The 21297-nt window shown below is 37.8% G+C and overlaps 1 protein-coding gene across 1 annotated transcript in view; it reads left to right on the forward strand.

Moving 5' to 3' along the window:
* The window catches only part of adgrf6 (adhesion G protein-coupled receptor F6), a 228232-nt gene that overhangs the window by 113034 nt on the left and 93901 nt on the right, over nucleotides 1–21297 (forward strand). The window contains exons 100-102 of the mRNA XM_036582596.1: nucleotides 1727–1873; nucleotides 3065–3211; nucleotides 5270–5416. Coding sequence (XP_036438489.1) covers nucleotides 1727–1873; nucleotides 3065–3211; nucleotides 5270–5416 — 441 coding nt within the window. The remainder of the gene's footprint in view (nucleotides 1–1726; nucleotides 1874–3064; nucleotides 3212–5269; nucleotides 5417–21297) is intronic.

Below are 21297 nucleotides of genomic sequence, written 5' to 3' on the forward strand. Positions count from 1 at the left end.
GTTGCTTGTGCAGCCATCTTGCCGTTTTTTCTTTTTTTTTTTTTTCCTCATAACGCCTCGTTTGGTGTGAGTCTCTGAAAAGCCTACGTTTTTGGAGGGGCATGTAGCCCTAACACTTCACCGTACCCCTTTAACTGAACAAAAATTGGGACACTCTATCCCTATGCTTGAACGTGCAAACTAGAGCTAAGCGGTAGGGGCAAGGGGTGAAATGAGATTGAGCCGAAGAGTCATCAGAAGGAAACCTTACCTGTGACCTTATCACAAAAGTCAGCATCTTAAGTATGTAAAACAACATCTAGATAAGTCTGGATAAGGTTGATCTCTTATACTGTAGCATGGGGGGTTCTCAGAAGAAACTCAGACAACTCAAAGTTGTTATCCAAACTGCAGCTTCTCTCTAGTCCCACCAGACTAAGTCCCTCCCTGCATATGGGCCTATTGTCAGTCCACTGTGGCCCTCCTGAGCAACTGATGGGACTCTGAAGCTGCTGAGGGGCGCCGATGGGGCGCTGATAGCACTCCGACGATGCCGGGGAGCCTGGAGGGGTTCTCTGTGTGGCTGGGGAGTGTGCATTGGGTCCTGCAGGCCATTTCTCTGGACAGCCCCAAAGATGGTGGGGCCAATGGAACATCATGTCGGGTTCTGTGCACACCCGATACACTGTGTCTGTCAGCTTTTCCACCCCAAGCCAAGATGCCATCCGTTCACAGCCCTGCAGAATTGACTGAAGCAGTTTCCCCTCTTCCTGCACCTCCAGCACACCAATAGCACTGCCACTGCTCACTTCAGCCCCATGCAGCGTCACTGGGACCAACCTCTCATCTCTTGTTCTTGAGCCAGTTCTGACACCATTGTAACAAAAAAAATCCAAAATCAACATGCAAGCACCCTCACTCCACCCCTCCATTTCCCTTTCAAATAGACCACCCCTTCCATTTAAGAGCTGATCACCAGTCCCAGTCGTCTCCCCATGGGACCCTCATAGTCCCCTAACTTAAACATCATTGAAAGTCTATGGGTAGATCTTAAACATGCAGTACATGCAACACAGCCCAAACATATTGCAGAACTAGAAGAACTAAAAGAAAAGAAAGACTCGTAGCTGCCTACAAAAACTGTTTGCATGCTGTGATATCTGTCATGGGGGGTGTTACTGAGCAGTGATGTAGTAGGGTTATAAGTAGGGCAATTACTATTTGAATTTTTGTTTTTTTAAATTAGTCCAATACAAGTAACCCATGCAGTAACATTTGTAAATAAATGTTAACATTTGTTTAGATTTGGTTTGTTTAAATCATTTGTAGAGGTTATGTTTACTTCTTTTTACATTAAAAATTAACTAAATATGTTTATTTAGCGAAGGGTCCCCATACCGCTGCATAGAAGTCTATGTATATTGAGAAATATACAACATTGTGAACACACAAACACTGAAGTCAGCTGTGCACTAATGCATGCCTTGAATGTTCACTTCAAAACCCAAAGTTTGAGTGCCTTTGGTCAAATTACGTTTTGTTAAAAATAAGTTAACACATCTCTGCACATTTTAATCCACAAATACTGTTTATTTGCTGAATTTAACATGTTGCAAAAATGTCAATTAAACATAACATTAAAATATTATTAAACGTATTTTAAATTTAAATGATCATTTCCTCTGCCAATACATAATAATTGCTGATAGACACATTTACAAGACAATAACTCTTATTTATTTCACAGATGTAGATGAATGTCTGTCTACTCCGTCTGTTTGTGGTCCAAACTCCACCTGCACCAACACAATAGGAGGATACAATTGCTCATGCTGGACCGGATTTACTCCAACAAACTCAAATCGTACTGTCAACGTTACTAACCCTTGTATAGGTAAGTTGTTAAATATCAGTTTAATATTTTGCTATTAAATATAGAAATGTTTATGTTTTCTGTACTCTCCATTAATGTGTTCATATGTGGAAACATATAGTATGTGATTCAAAGTTCGCCTAGAATATATTTCACTGGATTCTGACAATATACAAAGGACTATAACAAACTAAAAGCAGAAGCCGAAACATAAGAGCACAAGAGCAAAAAGCCACAGCCAGAGGCACTCACAACCAAAATAATCATCCAACTCAAATAACATGCATACAAAAACATTTTTTTAAACTTGCGTTAGACTTAGAAACAACGGTTACGCTTAGTGTTTGCTTTCCAAATGCTAGTTGGACAGGAAAAGGCTTGGGATGCTGTGATGGTGGTCCTTTACTCTCTCTTGTGGCCCTTGCTTCTCTCTTACATGTATGTAAGAGCCAAGTCCTTAGGGTTTCCCCTTACAGGAGGAAAACTGAACATAAACCTGTACATTGCTGTTGTTGGGGAAAAAAACCTGTATCTTAATATGACATTTTTCAGTTTTTTACATAATTTGAAAATAACTGTTAACCTTTACATTTCATGATGAATGGACTAAAAGTAATGACCCAAAATTACTTGGATAAATGTCTGGTTCCATTGACTTACATTAAAAGTGTGTTTTTTTTTTCCTGTAAGGTTACCATTTTGGAGATACAAGGTGTTCTTCCGAAAACAGCGATATGTAGTCTTGTGTGGATACAAACTATCAGTTTAATATTTTGCAAAAAAAAAAAATTCTCTCACACATGTGGATGAATGTCTATCTGTGTCCATCTGTGTGTGGATTAAACTCCACCTGCACCAAGACCGTAGCAGGATAAAGTTGTTCTTGCTGGACTGGATTTACTGCAACTAACTCAAAACATCAGTGCTATTAACTCTTGCATAGACAAGATATTAAACTTCAATAAAATCTGCTCAAATAATTTTAAGTTCAATAAGAAAAATGCTTCCTTGAATGTGTTTCGGCATTTTCTGTTGAATTAGCGATGTATGAGTGTATTGAGACACCTGCAGTATTTCATCATTATCCAAATACGTATGCTGTAAACTGACTGAAAACCTGAACTTGAAACTGAAAATATTCTATAATAAAATTAATCTCCAGAAAGACTCATTTTAAAAAGTTGTGATTACATCTGTTTATTTATTTCGCAGATGTGGATGAGTGTCTGTTCACACCATCCCCTTGTGGTTCACACTCCACCTGCAACAACACACTAGGAGGATACAGCTGCTCTTGCCGGGATGGGTTTGCTGTCACAAATGCAAATCTAAATGTCAGCATTAGTAACCCTTGCATTGGTAAGATATTTAATGTCAGTTTAATGTTTTACTGTTAAATTTAAAAATAGAATGTTTTTTATACCATCAATTAATCAAGACGTATTAATGTGAGGAAAGAGGATGTGTAACTTACTTTTACTTAGAAAATCAACAAAACATGTTATTTGAGCAGGTGTACCCAAACTTCCATATTACTGCACAAGAGACTAAAGAAATGGCATAGACTTCTCTGGGTGCTCCAAACTCCACCTGCAGAACTTTGTTTCAATTTAAATGGTTACCACCTCTTGGACGGCACATTATAATATTATGAGGGAGAGAGAGAACTTGTTGCTCCTTTCCTGATTTCCTCAGCCATACGTACCAAGGCAAGGCCACCAGGGTCGAACCACAGATGTAAATGCATAGATGCCACATTGTCTGTTGTTCTCAATCTGGGGTGATACATCTGCACGTCCATGTTTGAGCGGTCAAGATCAACTTGCAAACAAATACACATGTATTGAGTTCTCATGATTAAATCAGCCATGACTTCCTTATAAAGCAGCACTGGACCTACGAAATAAAAAAAAATGGAAGAAATGTTAATGTTACACAGCTGTTTTTGTTTGTGTCAACCTTTCAGCTGTGCAGTCTTTCTTGAACGTTTTTGCTTTCTGTAGTTCCAGTGTGTTGCTTGGTGTTGATTTCTGTATAGTTAATGCGAAAGATGACTTGATTTGTGAAGAAGGATGTGAATTTGAGGCGGAACTGAATTGGTTGCAACACAGGCAGACTGTCATCATTCAGTCCACCACTCATTGCCTGTAACAGTTGTACTCGTCTGGGAAGTCAAAGTGTTCCCAAACAGGAGATGAGTGTGAATTCACGTCAGTTTTTTCTAATAAGCACACTTTGTCCATCCACCATTTTATACAACTAATCAGCCGTCCAAGGTAGAAAGCTGAAGTTAGCTTACTATTCAAATTTTCCTCCAGGGTCTGAGTGGAACTCCTGCATCATTTAAGTTTGAACAGAAAATTCGGATAAGCTGACAAATAAGATGCTAACTTAAGCTGCGTCTAAAGTGGGCTAACCAAGCCAGTTTTTTCCAGTTTTTAATAAAGATTTCTAGAAATATCATAAGCTGTGTTAAATAAAACTATAGAAACAATTTGTAGTATCATGCATCTAACATGAAATGTTCAATTGACTTTCGGCCCTGTATCAGAAAAAAATGAAAGCATCATTGCGGAACAGGATGCAGCACAATAATAATTTTTCCTTGATTGTCCTTTTTCATAACCGTTGGAGGCCAAAATCATAAACAGCTGTACACACAATAATGCAGACTTCTTTCCGCTCATCAAAGCCTCACTGATGCAAGTTTACAGAGTAAAGGCTCAAATTTGTGTGGATAAACCTGTGTATTTGTGTATGAAACTATTAACTTAAGCTACTTTTATTTCATATCTTCATGAGCGCCAGAGGCTAATGTTGGCATTGTGAGCATGTTAAACAAACAGCATTTCTAGCTCACTGCACTGTGGCAAATTTAGAAGATAAAGACTCAAATCTGCACGAGTGAAGTCGAGTGACTGGTGCTGGAGTGACAGGAAGACAGAACATTTATGGCAATTAAAGTTACAGCAAGTTTTTTGTTTCTTCTCTGTATCGTCTGTCCAAACATAGAGACAGTGTGCAGGGACGTGGGGACGGGGAAGGGGTTTAGAAACATGGTAGCAAGGGGGCGTATACAATTTGTGTAATTGTGCAGATTCGTAGATCTTTACGTTAATAACGAGTGCTGATGTTCACGGATACTCCTATGTCATATAAAGTAGTTACTTTGGCATAAAAACTATTTCTTTTTCAACATTTCAACTATTTACATTTTCAACAAAAAGAGGTAATTGTGTTTATAGTGAATTAGCTCAGTCTCACACTGAAAATATTGTCAAAATATCTGACCTTTATTACATTTCAAAAAATGTGCAATTTGTCCTTTGTGTTTACATGGTCTGAAAATGTACTTTTGCACCCTTTTGCTGGGAAAAAAAAAACATTTTAATCCAAATAATCATTTTTATCTTTTAGATATAGATGAATGTCTGTTTGCACCATCTGTATGTGGATTAAACTCCATCTGCAACAACACAGTAGGAGGATACAGTTGCTCTTGCTGGGATGGATTCACTGCAGTAAACTCAAGTCTAAGCGTCAGTGTTAATAACTCCTGTGTAGGTAAGAGTCTGAATGTTGGTGTTGTGTTTTGTTGGCGGTGAGTGTTTTAATGATAAATCACTTTTCCAAAAATGAAAATATGTTGATGCAATAATTACAGCTAATTCTGTCATTACAGATGTGGAGGAATGTTTGTCTGAACCGTCTATTTGTGGTCCAAACTCCACCTGTATCAACACAGTAGGAGGATACAGCTGCTCTTGCTGGTCTGGATTTAACATAAGCAACTCAAGTCTAAGCATCAGTGTTAATAACTCTTGTAGTGGTAAGCTGGTTTTGTGTTGTTAGATAAAGCTTTATGACTGCTAACAGTGAAAATGAGCAACTTTACAAAAAAGAATTGTTTATCAATCTTCCAGATGTGGATGAATGTCTGTTAACTCCATCTGTATGTGGTCCAAACTCCACCTGCATCAACACAGTAGGAGGATACAATTGCTTTTGCTGGAATGGATTTACTGCTACTAATTCAAGTCTAAGGGTTAACATTAGTAACCCTTGTAGGGGTAAGTCATCAAACTTTAGGTTCAGTTCTGTCAGAGGCCTTTGAAGCTTTAATGATGATAATGGACACACCTAATCCTGAAAATGTGTACTTGTAAGATGACTTAAACATATAATGAATGAAATAAATTTATTTCACAGATGTGGATGAATGTCTGTCTACACTATCTGCTTGTGGATCAAATTCCAACTGCACCAACACAGTTGGAGGATACAGCTGCTCTTGCTGGCCTGGATTTACTGCAACCAGCTCAAACTTAATTATCAGCATTACAAACCCATGTATAGGTAAGTGATTTTGCCTAAAACATTTCAGATTTGAAAGATAGAGACTCTGCTAGTCAAGTTCTTCCACACTAAACTCACCCAACCATGCCTTTACGGGCCGTGCTTTGTGCACTGGGGCTCAGTTGTGCTGGAACAGAAAAGGTTCCTCCCCAAATTCCTCCCACAATGTTTGAAGCATACAATTGTCCACAATGTCTTGGTCTGCAACCCCACAACATTGTCCCTCCTCCACCAAACTTTACAGTTGGCACAATGCGGTCATGCAGGTAACGTTCTCCTGGCATTTGCCAAACCCAGACTCGTCCATCAGACTGACAGATAGACAAGCGTGATTTGTCACTCCACAGAATATGTTTCCGCTGCTCCAGAGTCCAGTGACGGCGTGATTTACACAACTCCATCCAACGCTTGGGATTGGGCTTGGTGACGTAAGGCTTGCATGCAGCTGCTCAGCCATCAAAACCCATGACATGAAGCTCCTGCGCACAGTTTTTGTGCTGATGTTATTGCTAGAGGAGGTTTAGAAATCTGCAGTTATTGAGTCGCAGAGCGTCGTTGACCTTTATGCACTATGCTCCTCAGCACTCGTCGACCTGTTGTGTAACTACGTGGTCTAAAACTTTGTGCCTGAATTGCTGAGGTTCCTAAATGCTTCCACTTTTCAATAATACCACTCACAGTTTATCAAGGAATGTCTACGAGGGAAGAAATTTTGCAAACTGTCTTGTTGCGACGGTGGCATTCTCCACACTCAAATTCAGTGAGCTCTTTAGAATGTCCTGTTCTTTTACAAATGTTTGTAAAGGCAGGCTGCATGGCTAGGTGCTTGATTTAATACACCTGTGGCAGTGAGACTGAATGAAACACCTGAATTAAATGATTAAGAGGTGTGTCCCAATACTTCTGTCCATATAGTGTATCACATTTTATGACCAATTAATGCAGAAAACAAGGTAAGTAAAAAGGTTTCACATATTTTTTACTTTTCACTGTGCAATTACTTTTTTCAATGTCTAAAGTATTTTGGAGATACAGGAGAACATTTTTAAATTACAAACACTGCTGTAATTATCTATTTACACTCATTTTATGTCAATTTTGATCTTCGTTTTTGAAATTTTATTAGACCTTTATAACTGATGTAATACAGCTTTCTCAGTCTGATTTACCGAAACAAACTCAAGTCTGATGATTAGCGTTAATAACACTTGTAGAGGCAAGTGCTTACAGATAAATGCAATGTTGTACTCAAGTCTTTTCCACTGTCAGTAAATACTAGAAATATGCTGATATTAAAATTCTAAGAAGGGAAAATCTTTCATTGTAGATGTGGATGAATGTCTATCTGCACCATCTATATGTGGTCCAAACGCCACCTGCATCAACACAATTGGAGGACACAGTTGCTCTTGCTGGAATGGATTTACTGCAACCAGTTCAAATCTGCTTGTCAGCGTTAGTAACCCATGCACTGGTAAGATATTAAATGGCAGTTCAATGTTCCGCTCTAATGTCTTCGCGTCTTTTCATACTCTCCCTAACTCAACATCACTGGACAGCTCTACGTGCTTGGTGGAGAACACTAACAGCCAGATCTGTTACGTCAGCTAATAGACAGCTACGTTGGCTAGCATTTTGCTGCACTCAAAAAGATGAACTCGCTCTTTTGTTGGTTTTAAGCTGTTTTTTATTTATTAATATTACTTAACAAATTGATAAGTCAGTAAAGTCAGTCAGATATGTTCCTTCAATTAAATTAAGTGAGTTGTACCCTATAGTACCCCATAAAACTGTGTACAAATAAGTAATTGGAATAGTTTCTGAGCAACAGGAACTTCTTAGATTTTCTAAGATGCTGCAGTTGTTGCTAGCAGTACTTTCATATCAAGTTTACTGCTGCCTTTTCTTAAACAGATATGTATGTTACTATCCTGAAACTAACTAGCGAGATCAGTTGTTCTGTGAAGACTCTAAACGTGGGCCACCATAAGTGAGAATAGTTAGATAGATTAGATCTAAAAATGCTGGTTATTTTAGATCTTCAGATCCTCTACAACATCCACTGTATTATAAGTAAAAGATTTGCGACTGATCTACTTTATGTACTGGAGAAAATACTGTTTAATAGACAATGATTAAAAAGTGTCTTTCTTTGCCAATTTTTCTTTTCGTCAAGATGTGGATGAATGTACTGAGATTCGTGTTGTGTGTGGGCCAAATGCAGACTGCACCAATGTTATAGGAAACTACAGTTGCACATGCTTGAGTGGATATAATGTGACGAATCCGCTTATGCCTATCAATATCAGCAACTCATGTACAGATATATTTAATAGTGATTTTACCATCTTTGTGTAGACATTAGAGTTGACAGTAAGATTTCTCTGGTATTTTTATTGCTTTTAAAAGGGACGCACAACATGCCATCAGGATGCTACCTAAGCAAAATGAACTTTCAAGATTTTATGTGAAAGATATTGCAGTTGTTGCTTGAAATTCTTTCATATTGCAGGGGTTAGGTACTGTCTGGTCTTTAACACTTAATATGTTCTAGTCCTAAAACAAAAGTGTAGGCCTCTAAAAGTGTGACAATAGACAGATAATGTCTGACATTTAACGTCTTTTAGATGCTTGTATTTTATGAAATGACAGCAGTTAGTGCACAATCCAGTCTATTACAAATAAAGACCTCTTGAGTTGGATCATCTGAATAGTGGACTTGAATTGACATGGGTAAATAAAGAAAGTTTAAAATTCTCTTTGTTTTATTACTTATTTTAACTAGTGACCAATTTCTCTGTCTACATTAGTGTGAGAATGGTTAGATTATCTCTCACATCCAGCTTGATATGGAGAAATGGGTTCTAGACAATCTTAAAAGTTAGTACACCAGGACTACATAGTGGCGCAACCGTCTAAGCGTTGGCCCTATCATCAGGCGATCGCAAGTTCGATCCCTGGTGATGCTACAGCCGTCCGTAGCCAGGAGTCCAAGAGAGCACAATTGGCCTCACTCTCTCTGGGTGGGTAGGATGGGCCCCCCCTTCTCCCCCCATCACTCAGCGCGATGTTAGTCAGCGCAGGCGTCTGTTAGCTGACGTAACAGATCTGGCAGTTGGCGCTTTCCTCCGAGCGCGTTCGGCTGTCCAATGCCGCTGGGTGAGCGACAATCGAAAAGATGCGGTGGAGCTTCACAGGTTCCGGAAGAAGCCTGTGTTAGCCTTCACCCTCCTTGTGTTGATAATATCGTGTGATTGGGGGCGTCCTAACTAGCGGGTGGAGTTGGAGACGACTAAATTGGGGAGAAAATTGGGTAAATATCCCAAAAAAAAAGTTAGTAAACCATCCACTGTATTACAAATAAAGGCCATCATTTGAGTTTGACCCTGTAGACAATGGACTGCAGTAAATACTGTTTAATAGACAATGTTTAAAATTGTGTTTGTTTTATCAATTTCTTTAATCAAGATGTGAACGAATGTACTGAGATTCCTGAAGTGTGTGGTCCAAATGCAAACTGCACCAATACTGTTGGAAACTACAGCTGCACATGCCTGAGTGGATACACTGTGACGAGTCCATACTTTGCTATCAACATCAGCAACCCGTGCAGAGGTATGTTTGTCAGACAGTTTCAAACACTTTAGTACCACGTAGAGCAGAGTACATAGGATGTCACTGGAATGGTATCTGAGCAACAAGCAATTTCAAGATTTTATGATATAAAATATTGCAGATGTTCATATAGATACTTTCATATTATAAGTGCACCACTGTCTCTTAAATGTTAAAATGTGTCAGTCCTGAAAGAAATAACTTGTAAAAAGATGAATTCTTCTGTGAAAACCCCAAGTATAAACCACCATATTTGTGCAGTAGTAAGACTACGTCTGGTGTTCAGCTTGTTTTAGATCTGCGTGTTGTAGAAAATGACACAAAATACACTTTATTACAAATAAAGGTCATCATTTGCATTGAAACCTCTATATTATGGACTAGAATTAGGACAGTTTAACAGACAATATTTAAAAGTCTCTCTGTTCTTTGATATTTTCTTTAACAAAGATGTGGATGAATGTACTGAGATTCCTGAAGTGTGTGGTCCACATGCAAACTGCACCAATGCTGCTGGAAACTACAGCTGTACATGCCTGAGTGGATACACTGTGTCAAATGCACAACATCCTGTTGATATAAGCAATCCATGCAGAGGTACATTCATCAGTCATTGCTTTTACCGTCTTAAGAGTGTTTGCAGTGATTTAACAGTGTTATTTTTTTTTATTTATTTATTTATTTTCAAGAATTTATTAAGACCATGTAAAATATGGCACACAAATCATAATTGGAATGGTACCTGAGCAACAACAACTTCCAAGATTGTATGTTATAAGATTGTAGTTGTTGCTAAAAAAAAAAAAACATTCATAGTACATTTTTCTTGCTGTCTTACCTTGAAATACAATGCTTAAAACTCTCTTTGTTTCATTACTTTCTTTAATCAAGATGTGAATGAATGTACTGAGATCCTTGAAGTGTGTGGCCAACATGCGAACTGCGCGAATACTGTTGGAAACTACAGCTGTACATGCCTGAGTGGATACACTGTGACAAATCTAAACAGTCCCACCAATTTCAACAACCCATGTAGAGGTACGTTTGTAAATCAATGCTTTTCCCATCTTTGAGAGCTGACACCTGCTTTATATGACAGTAATATTATCAAGTCTTTCTGTTTCTGTATTGAGAATGAGGTACACAAACCATAATTGAGATAGTACCTGAACAACAAGACTGGATAAATTTATGCTAATTCTGCATCTCATGTCTAAAACACATTCCAAGACATTTAGGATAGGGGCAGTTAGATAGACTTGTATAATGTCAAATAATGGCAAAAAAAAGCAGTTCCCGAACATTTATTAGGTGTTGTTAAAAAAAGGTAATACAACACAGTGGTAAACATGCTCTTGTCCCAGGTTTCTTGGAAGGTGTTGTAGGGACCATATTTGGAATAAGTATATATTTATGAAAACAGTGTTATAAAAAACAAGTTTCTGTGGTAAAACATCAATTATTCTGTTTTTTAAGCAGTTTGATACAGGTAAAACAGAATTTACTGATCACTGCTTTCTGTTTTATTGGCATTTCATGTACTGTCACATTTTTTTTTGGAATAGAGTTTGTTTGTCTCATTACTGTACCCTGTAAAGGTACTCTTTGGCATCTAATTAAATCATAGTGCTTTTACTTACACATTAGTTAATTTTTAATGAAATACTTCTACTTCGCTACTTTGTTTTGTTAGCAGTAGTTAAAAATAAATTAATCATAAACTAATTAGAAGAAAGCGCAGTCAAATGTAAAAGATTCACGAATCAACACAGAGCAGCTCCCAGCCGCAAAAACACTACAAAGAGGGCGAGTTTAGAGCAGAAAGAAAGAGGAAAATATATCCAAACTGACATCTTCATTGGTTTAATTTAATATTTAAATGAACCTAAGAAAGCAGCATTATTATCAGCTGGTAAATCTGCCTCCCAATAGGCCTCTGGTTTCTCCAGATGGTGTTTTGCATAGTTCAGACTTAGAACCAATAACAGCTTAGCCACAAAGTGCTACAGCACCTAGACTTACAGAGTGGAGCCTGTGAGAGCTGAAGCTATTAGCGCATAAAATTGTCTATCCTCTGTTGCATAACTCACCACAGAGTTTCAGACTGCCTCTGGACACAAAGTCAGCAAAAGAAATGTGTATCAGCAGCTTCATGAAATAGGTTTCCATACCCAAACAGCTGTACTCAAGCCTAAGATCACTAGGGGTGCAATGATTGCTTGACTTAGTCGACTGAAAACGACGACCAAATTAGTTGGCAACTAATTTTATAGTCAATTAGTTGGTGACGTCATTACGCAAAGTTTAGGAATGTTTTATTATTACCACTTACTGGAGAGTTGACAAAAGAGCGATGGCAGCCTCAAGAACAAAATCAAAAGTGTGGGAGCATTTCACGCCAAACTCAGAAAATAAGGTCATCAGTTGTGCTTTTTGTAAAGCCGACCTTAGCTGACACGGAAGCACATCCTCAATGTCGGAACATCTGAACAGGAAATGCGTTGGCTCACACGACAAAGAAGATTCATCTTGGTAAGACAGCTGTGCTAGCAATCTAGTTATGTCAAAGTTAAAACTTTATGTTGTGAGCTGAGCTGTAACATTTTCTATTTCGAAATGCATTTTCTCTGGAATCGTTAATTAGGTTGGAACAGAGAAGCAAGTAACTATTATTCACAACGACGCTGTTCACTTTCTAGATAACGTTTACAGTTTTAAACACTGCATCATTGTCTTAACGTTGACGCAACTGGGTTTAAATTCGGCGAGCATTAAATTCAGTGAACGTTTGCCACCACTCACAAAAAGGTTTCAGGAGGTAGTTCTCCACGAACATAAAGCAGAGCTGGATGAAGGGTTACCATTTAAATGAAATGTTTACAGAAAATCGTTCAAATTTAACTGTTCATAGAGAACAAGTTTGCCCCAGATAGATTTTTTAGTTATTTGATTAAAGGAAAACTGATTTAGTTCTGTTATATTTAATTGCTGCTACGTTGCACATCCTTGGTTGTAAATTCTGACAGGAAAAAAAGAATTTGAAGTTTTATTTATCTTTTGTATTAGCAGGAAAGTTCATTAAAACAGTGATTTTTTCAAAAGGTTGTGTTAGTTAAGCAAATGCATAAAAGAGCATTAGGCTAAATTTAAAAGCTGATAGCTACAAAAGAGTTATTTGGTAATTTAGTGATTCATAGTCCAAATAATTGATTATTCTTTTCAGTAATCGATCGATTATTTGACTATAACATTAGTCGTTTGCAGCCCTACTATGCACCATACCAAGTGTCGGCTGAAGTAGTGTAATGCCTACTGCCACTGGACTGTGGAGCAGTGGAAATGTGTTCTCTGGAGTGATGAATCATGCAAGTCTAATGGAAAAATCTGAGTGTGGTGGATGCCAAGATAACACTACCTACCAAATGAACTCCATATTAATACCTGTGTGAACAAGTTCATATAGGTATGATGCTCAGGTGTCCACATACTTTTGGCCATATAGTATACATGTTTGAAATGGCACTTGAACAGTAGGAATTTCCAACATTTAAAAAAAATATGTATATAATTACATATTACAGGTTTATAGCTGTCTTTTCTTAAACGCTTTAAAAAGTTCCTGTCCTGAAGCAAAGACTGAGTGATATGTCTTCTTTGAACACAATGAATTATAGACCTCTATAAGTGTGAGAATACTTAGAGTATCTGTTATATACTGGTTGTTCTAAGTCCAGAGTATACCGAAAAGACTATCAGAAACAAACACAATTGTTTGGTTAGTGTGTCATAGGCATGTTTGATTTAAGCAATAGAACACGAGAGGGAGTGTGTTATTGCGAAATAACGTGATGATCTACGGCACGAGCTGCGACCAAATCACAGCCGTGATATTATTGGCGATAACACACGACCCCAAGTGTTCTATTGCTTTTATACGACAGTTAAATAAATAAAGTAAGAAATAAATAAACTGGGCTTGGCGTTTGTTATGTTTTAATGTTAGCAGTTCCGCCAAATTATAGTTCCTTAACAAGCAGCTTGTTGCCACGTCAGAGTAACGAACTCCGCTCACTCGCTGCACTGTCTGCTGTAAGTCTCGCCTTTTGAAGAACAGACTGAGCCATAAAACTGCCACACTATCAAGTTTAGCTCAGTGTTGTCTTTTTTTCTAGGTCAGTATTAAAGTTGTTTTGTTCCAGCCAGTCTGTAAAGCATCTTACAGCCCATTTAGTTTGGCGAATGGTATTGGGTTCATTTCTGGCTGATTCCAGGTTGTTTAGGTTCTTCTGCCACAGCTGCCGACTGAAAAGCTGCTCAGTGGTAATGACAGTTTGGGAATTTAGTGTAGTCTCATCTTCAGAGTCTGACCAAATCGGCTGTCGGTCAAATGTGATCTTAAAAGTGTCCATTTTCTGTTTGTGGCAAAGTAAGAAGTAAAAACGTTCAAATGGCTTGAGCGTCTCCTACAGCTGTCAAAGTCATTGCTTAGCAACAGCGTCTCAGCAGAGTGATACAGTGTTCGTGAAAAAAAAGTGATGTTATGGCGAAAGAACGGCACGGTTAGAACGCTTCTCAACCAATCAGCTTGCGTGGCCGGAACTAACTGTTGTATAGTGTTGAAATACTCTAGAATGTTCTCTTCTTATTCATTCTAGTTCATTTTACCTCTCATTTCTTTTTCTGAACATTCTAATGATATTTGCAAACATCAGCGTAAGTACCCCTGTTATCGGCCACCTCACAACAAAACATCGGGAATCTAAGCTAACTGTAAATAAATGAAAGCACTTTACTCACCCAAATCAATGTTTTTTGGGAGAGATACGTGTGTAGATTAATGTCCAAGAGTCATTTGACATGATGAGGAAACAGTTTTTTCAATAATAATGTTTTTGTCTACTTTGACACTAGTATCGCTAGAATGATGGGGGTCCCCCAATATCGGCCACCTCACTTCCGGTTTTCCGTAACTCATCTTTCAGCCTAAAATTCAGCGTATAAAACTGTCACAAACATAAAATATATGTATATATTCGTTAGTAAAATGTGATGTTATTGTATGAGCAATTGGCGGAGAGAGAGAGAGAGGAATTGCGCAATACGCGCAAGTGGCCAATGTTGGGGGACGGCCGATGTTAGGGGTAGCTACGTTAGAGTGTTTGTGTTTGTCGCATCAGTGTACTCTGGCTTCAGGTAGTTAATGTAACAAACAAAATGCATGTGTTACAACTAAAGTCCATTATTTCAATTAGACCATCTAGATTAAAAACTGGAATAAGTACTGTATAATGGACAGTGTTTAGAAGTTACACTTTTTTTGGCATTATTTTAATTGGTATTATTTTTGGCTTTCTTTAATAATTGGTTCAAAGTGTCTGTTTGTTTATTTTGCTTTCATTAATGAAGATGTGGATGAATGTAATGAGATTCCTGGAGTGTGTGGTCCTTACGCAAACTGCACCAATACTGTTGGAAACTACAGCTGCACATGCCTGAGTGGATACAATGTGACAGATCCGCATATGCGTATCAATATCAGCAACCCGTGCAAAGGTATGTACGATAGAATGAGACACATAATCAGGATGTCATCAGGATGGAACTGTAGAAAGCATATTAGTAGCAAAATAGTAACATGTGAAATGGCCATGTATTCCTGTGTTTGAATTTAAATTTCCCACTCATATGCAATAAGGCTTAAAAGGAAAATTCAAACTCCGTTCTACCACTAAAATTTGCCATTTGGTACACCAGTATTGATATTTTATTTACACAGAGATTTAGAAGCTTTATAAGTAGCTTTATTTAAATTGAAAGGTATTTCCAGAATTGCATGGTTATGCTTCATGTGATTACGCAATAATGGTGTCAAAATGATCATCGAAATGTAATTTATCTTGTATGTATTTGCACCCTCTAATAATGTATTTGAAATTGCATTATTAAAAAGAATAAGATGCTAGAAAGATGCAACATTCAAGAGAAACAGGGCCTCTCCTCTATAAATGCAAATTAGTTAGACTTAAAAAAGAGGTTCAACCTTAAATAACTTTGTATATCAGTGTGGATCATTTGCCGAGAGGGAAAGCACGAGCTCAGGGAAGTTCAGTTCAGGGAGGCTCTGGGCCGATTTGATTAAATCTCTCAACATAAACGGTTAACAAAACCAAACCAATGATCCCTCTGTGGAGGGCATACAGTAACTTTAAAGGTATGTATGAGGTCTCTCTTTACTCATGCGGGGAACAACAGTTCTGGTCGCAGGCAGGGAGTACGGCAGGTTTAGTCTCCTGGGAAAAGCAGAGAGTGAGAGGAAAGAACAAGAGGTGTTAGTTCAGCCACCGCCGCTGGAATGGCAGCCACTCACCCGACTGATCTTCTGACTGCCCTTTTTATGGGGCTGGCTTAGCCGAGGTGAGCCAGCACAGGTGGTGAAATCAACGGTGTCCAGACGTGCGGTGTTTGAAGCCACGCGGCCACCGGCTGTCCGCAACAAGCGGTGCTGGATTTTGACAGCTGCTGTCAGTACCTAGGAGTGCCTTTGACTTCAGTGGCCGCAATGAGTTACAGTTGCTTTTCAATTTTTGGGTGATCCATGCTTCTGTAGAAAGTAAGGTTAACTCAAACAGCCTATAGTAAAATAATTTCAAGAGAGTTGGTAGTACTCTACTGCTTACTTCTGAAGTGGTTAGGTTAACTTGAATCAAACTCGTTCCTTATGTGCCTTTTTTGCATCACTTAAGACAGCTCCATTATATTTAATGGATTGTTTAATAAAGTAATCAGCAAATGGCTTGAATACGTACCAGAATCACCAATTTTTGAGAATTTCTCATGCACGTTTGCCATTTTGATAGCTTGCATGGCTGCAGGCTGAACTGGTAAACAAAAACTCTATCATAGTGGGAATATCAAAAACATATAAAATGTATCCAAACTTCACATTTAGCATGAGAATATGCTATGGCACAAAAATAACATATTGCAAAGAGAAATATTTTTACAAATTTAAAAAATAAGAGTAACAGAAGCCACAAAAACTGCTAAGAATGCTGGGAAGCTTTTTGGGCAAAAGTTATTGTTATTATGTTTACATATTCTTATCTACTGTGCTCATTGTGTGGCAAAATGATTTTGAAAATGCATTCGACCTGATATTTATTTTCAGAGACTTTCACCTGTCATTCATTCCATCAAGGTGGAGCCAACAGCATGCTCAATTTAATTACGTTGTAATTAGCATTTTGACAACATTATTGCGTACTCAAATGTAGCGTAGCTATGCACTTCTAGAAATACATTTTAATTTGAATAAAGCTACTAATAAAGTGTCTAAAATCTCAGTTTTTGACTTTTTTTTTTACTTTCTTTAATCGAGATGTGAACGAATGTAATGAGATTCCTGAAGTGTGTGGTCCAAATGCAAACTGCGCCAATACTTTTGGAAACTATGGTTGCACATGCCTGAGCGGATACAGTGTGACAGATCCCAGCATCCCTATCAGTATCAACAACCCATGCAGAGGTATGTTTGACAGAAAATGTTAATACACTCTCTGAGTGTAATTTTGATTGCTCATGAATATAATCTTTACCAAGGAACAAGTACTTTTTTGTTCATTCTGAATATGTATAAACAGTACGATAATTACATTTTCTTTGAGCAAAATTTATGAACTTCCATCAGGATTTTCTTGATATAATTGAAACCCTTTCTTAACACATTGATACATAACTCCATAAAATGAAGGAGAATCGGTTCTATTCTGAACACTCCAAGTGAGGTCCACTGTTAGAGTGAACTACATTTGCAGAGAGAAATTAATTTCACTCTAATTTGCACATGGCTGGAATAGATATATTGATACATACCCAATATTTCCAACCACTACAACATACACAGAGACACCCACACCCACAATTGGTGTAGTTATGGAATTTATTGTCTAGAATGTACACACTACGTAAACATTAATTAGGACAGGAGACCGAATGTTCAGAGTTGATTTTCCAAGCAATCCTGAATTCAGGACCCCTCAGATGGTCCACTTTTGCTCTATCTCAGCTCTAAACAAATAGAGATGTAAAAAAATGTGTACTATCTGAGGTTACCTGAGCACTAGTTTGAGAACCATTCATATAAGTGATTACACAAGCCTTAACTTACACCATACGTTATAATCAACATGTGTTAATAGAAGGGCCATTAGATGCAATGAAGGACAAAGCCAATATTTTAACTTTTCTATTCTTGCATTTCAATCCCATCATAAGGTTCTAAACCAACAAATTTAAAAAACGGTTAATTCTATTCCTTTTACACAGGTTGTTTGTGGGCATAATTTGATATAGTGGTAGATTTGCAAAGCCTTTAGACCTGACAGTTTTTATACTGATAAGAACGTGTACACACACACACAAATCGGCTGGTTAGTCAGAAAGGCCATTCTTAGTCTGGGTTAGCTAGCTAAGCTGAGTGCAGTGCAACAACACACAGGTTTGGTTATCTGTCTAATGGGCAATACAGTGGTTTTCAACCTCGGTCCTGGAGTACCCCGAAACTTTCAAAGTGTAGTGTTTTCCGTGCTCCCTGGATCTGATTGAACTAACCAGCCAATTAACAGGCCTTTCCTGAGTTGTTAGAGCAAAGAGACCACCAAAAAGTACAGGGAGGGGGTACTCCAGGAAGATGCTTGAGAATTTCTTATCCATAAAGTGAAGCCGTGAGTTGTTAGAGCAAAGAGACCACCAAAAAGTACAGGGTAGGGGGTACTCCAGGAAGATGCTTTAGAATTTCTTATCCATAAAGTGAAGCTGCTGTCAGTACCTAGGAGAGCTGCCTTTGAACTTGACGGCTCGGAAAAACGGGCCCGGCAGCAGCCCCAGAGCCGCCAGTGGACGCGATGAGTTATAGTTACTTTTCATGATCCATGCTTCTGTAGCAAGGTTAACTCAAACAGTCTATAATAAAATAATTTCAAGAGAGTTGGTAGTACTCTACTGCTTACTTCTGAAGTGGTTAGGTTAACTTGAATCAAACTCGTTCCTTATGTGCCTTTTTTGCATCACTTAAGACAGCTCCATTATATTTAATGGATTGTTTAATAAAGTAATCAGCAAATGGCTTGGATACGTACCAGAATCACCAATTTTTGAGAATTTCTCATGCGTGTTTGCCATTTTGATAGCTTGCATGGCTGCAGGCTGAACTGGTAAACAAAAACTCTATCATAGTGGGAATAACAAAAACATATAAAATGTATCCAAACTTCACATTTAGCATGAGAATATGCTATGGCACAAAAATAACATATTGCAAAGAGAAAGATTTTTACAAATTTAAAAAATAAGAGAAACAGAAGCCACAAAAACTGCTAAGAATGCTGGGAAGCTTTTTGGGCAAAAGTTATTGTTATTATGTTTACATATTCTTATCTACTGTGCTCATTGTGTGGCAAAATGATTTTGAAAATGCATTCGACCTGATATTTATTTTCAGAGACTTTCACCTGTCATTCATTCCATCAAGGTGGAGCCAACAGCATGCTCAATTTAATTACGTTGTAATTAGCGTTTTGACAACATTATTGCGTACTCAAATGTAGCGTAGCTATGCGCTTCTAGAAATACATTTTAATTTAAATAAAGCTACTAATAAAGTGTCTAAAATCTCAGTTTTTGACTTTTTTTTTTACTTTCTTTAATCGAGATGTGAACGAATGTAATGAGATTCCTGAAGTGTGTGGTCCAAATGCAAACTGCGCCAATACTGTTGGAAACTATGGTTGCACATGCCTGAGCGGATACAGTGTGACAGATCCCAGCATCCCTATCAGTATCAACAACACATGCAGAGGTATGTTTGACAGAAAATGTTAATACACTCTCTGAGTGTAATTTTGATTGCTCATGAATATAATCTTTACCAAGGAAAAAGTACTTTTTTTTTCATTCTGAATATGTATAAACAGTACGATAATTACATTTTCTTTGAGCAAAATTTATGAACTTCCATCAGGATTTTCTTGATATAATTGAAACCCTTTCTTAACCCATTAATACATAACTATAGATATATTGATACATACCCAATATTACCAACCACTACAACATACACAGAGACACCCACACCCACAATTGGTATAGTTATGGAATTTATTGTCTAGAATGTACACACTATGTGAACATTAATTAGGACAGGAGACCGAATGTTCAGAGTTGATTTTCCAAGCAATCCTGAATTCAGGACCCCTCAGATGGTCCACTTTTGCTCTATCTCAGCTCTAAACAAATAGAGATGTAAAAAAATGTGTACTATCTGAGGTTACCTGAGCACTAGTTTGAGAACCATTCATATAAGTGATTACACAAGCCTTAACTTACACCATACGTTATAATCAACATGTGTTAATAAAGGGGCCATTAGATGCAATGAAGGACAAAGCCAATATTTTAACTTTTCTATTCTTGCATTTCAATCCCATCATAAGGTTCCTAAACCAACAAATAAAAAAAAACCGGTTAATTCTATTCCTTTTACACAGGTTGTTTGTGGGCATAATTTGATATAGTAGTAGATTTGCAAAGCCTTTAGACCTGACAGTTTTTATACTGATAAGAACGTGTACACACACACACAAATCGGCTGGTTAGTCAGAAAGGCCATTCTTAGTCTGGGTTAGCTAGCTAAGCTGAGTGCAGTGCAACAACACACAGGTTTGGTTATCTGTCTAATGCGCAGTACAGTGGTTTTCAACCTCGGTTTTAGTTTAGTGTTTTCGTTGCTCCCTGGATCTGATTGAACTAACCAGCTAATTAACAGGCCTTTCCTGAGTTGTTAGAGCAAAGAGACCACCAAAAAGTACAGGGTAGGGGGCACTCCAGGAAGAGAATTTCTTATCCATAAAGTGAAGCCATGTAAGGTTGTAGCCTGTGCAGCACAGTGCACATAAAATGAAACATTGAAAGCAGTTATGTAAGATGTGATCCATAAACATATAAGAAAAACTAGTGAGCTACATTAGCATACATTATGTCACTGTGACATACACTGAGCTAAAATTTCGCCCCAGAAAGTGTCATAACAAAACAAAGTGGCAAATGCAACCTTAATAACTAATGATGCCACTTGGAATAAGTGTTAATAAAATGTTTATGTAGTTCTGTGTCAGTTTTAATGAAAGGTCTACATGTAGCCTTATGAACACCGCCCTGCAGTAAAGTGATCACCACAGCAATTACTTCCCTAACTACTACATCCACAGAGACCCCCACAACCACAATAGGTATGATTATGGCTACAAAACCTTTACTCCTCTTTCAAAGTTAGTTATTAAAACATTGATCAATATGCATTTGTAAAACTTTTTTCAGTGAAGCCTTTCATTCTCAGTTTTTTGTCATATTTTGGTGACATAATAAGTCATTGTATCATTGCCCAGTCAACATTTACAAAAATTAATCAATTGGATGGT

This window comes from Colossoma macropomum, unplaced genomic scaffold, assembly GCF_904425465.1.
Source record: "Colossoma macropomum unplaced genomic scaffold, Colossoma_macropomum, whole genome shotgun sequence".
NCBI lineage: Eukaryota > Metazoa > Chordata > Actinopteri > Characiformes > Serrasalmidae > Colossoma > Colossoma macropomum.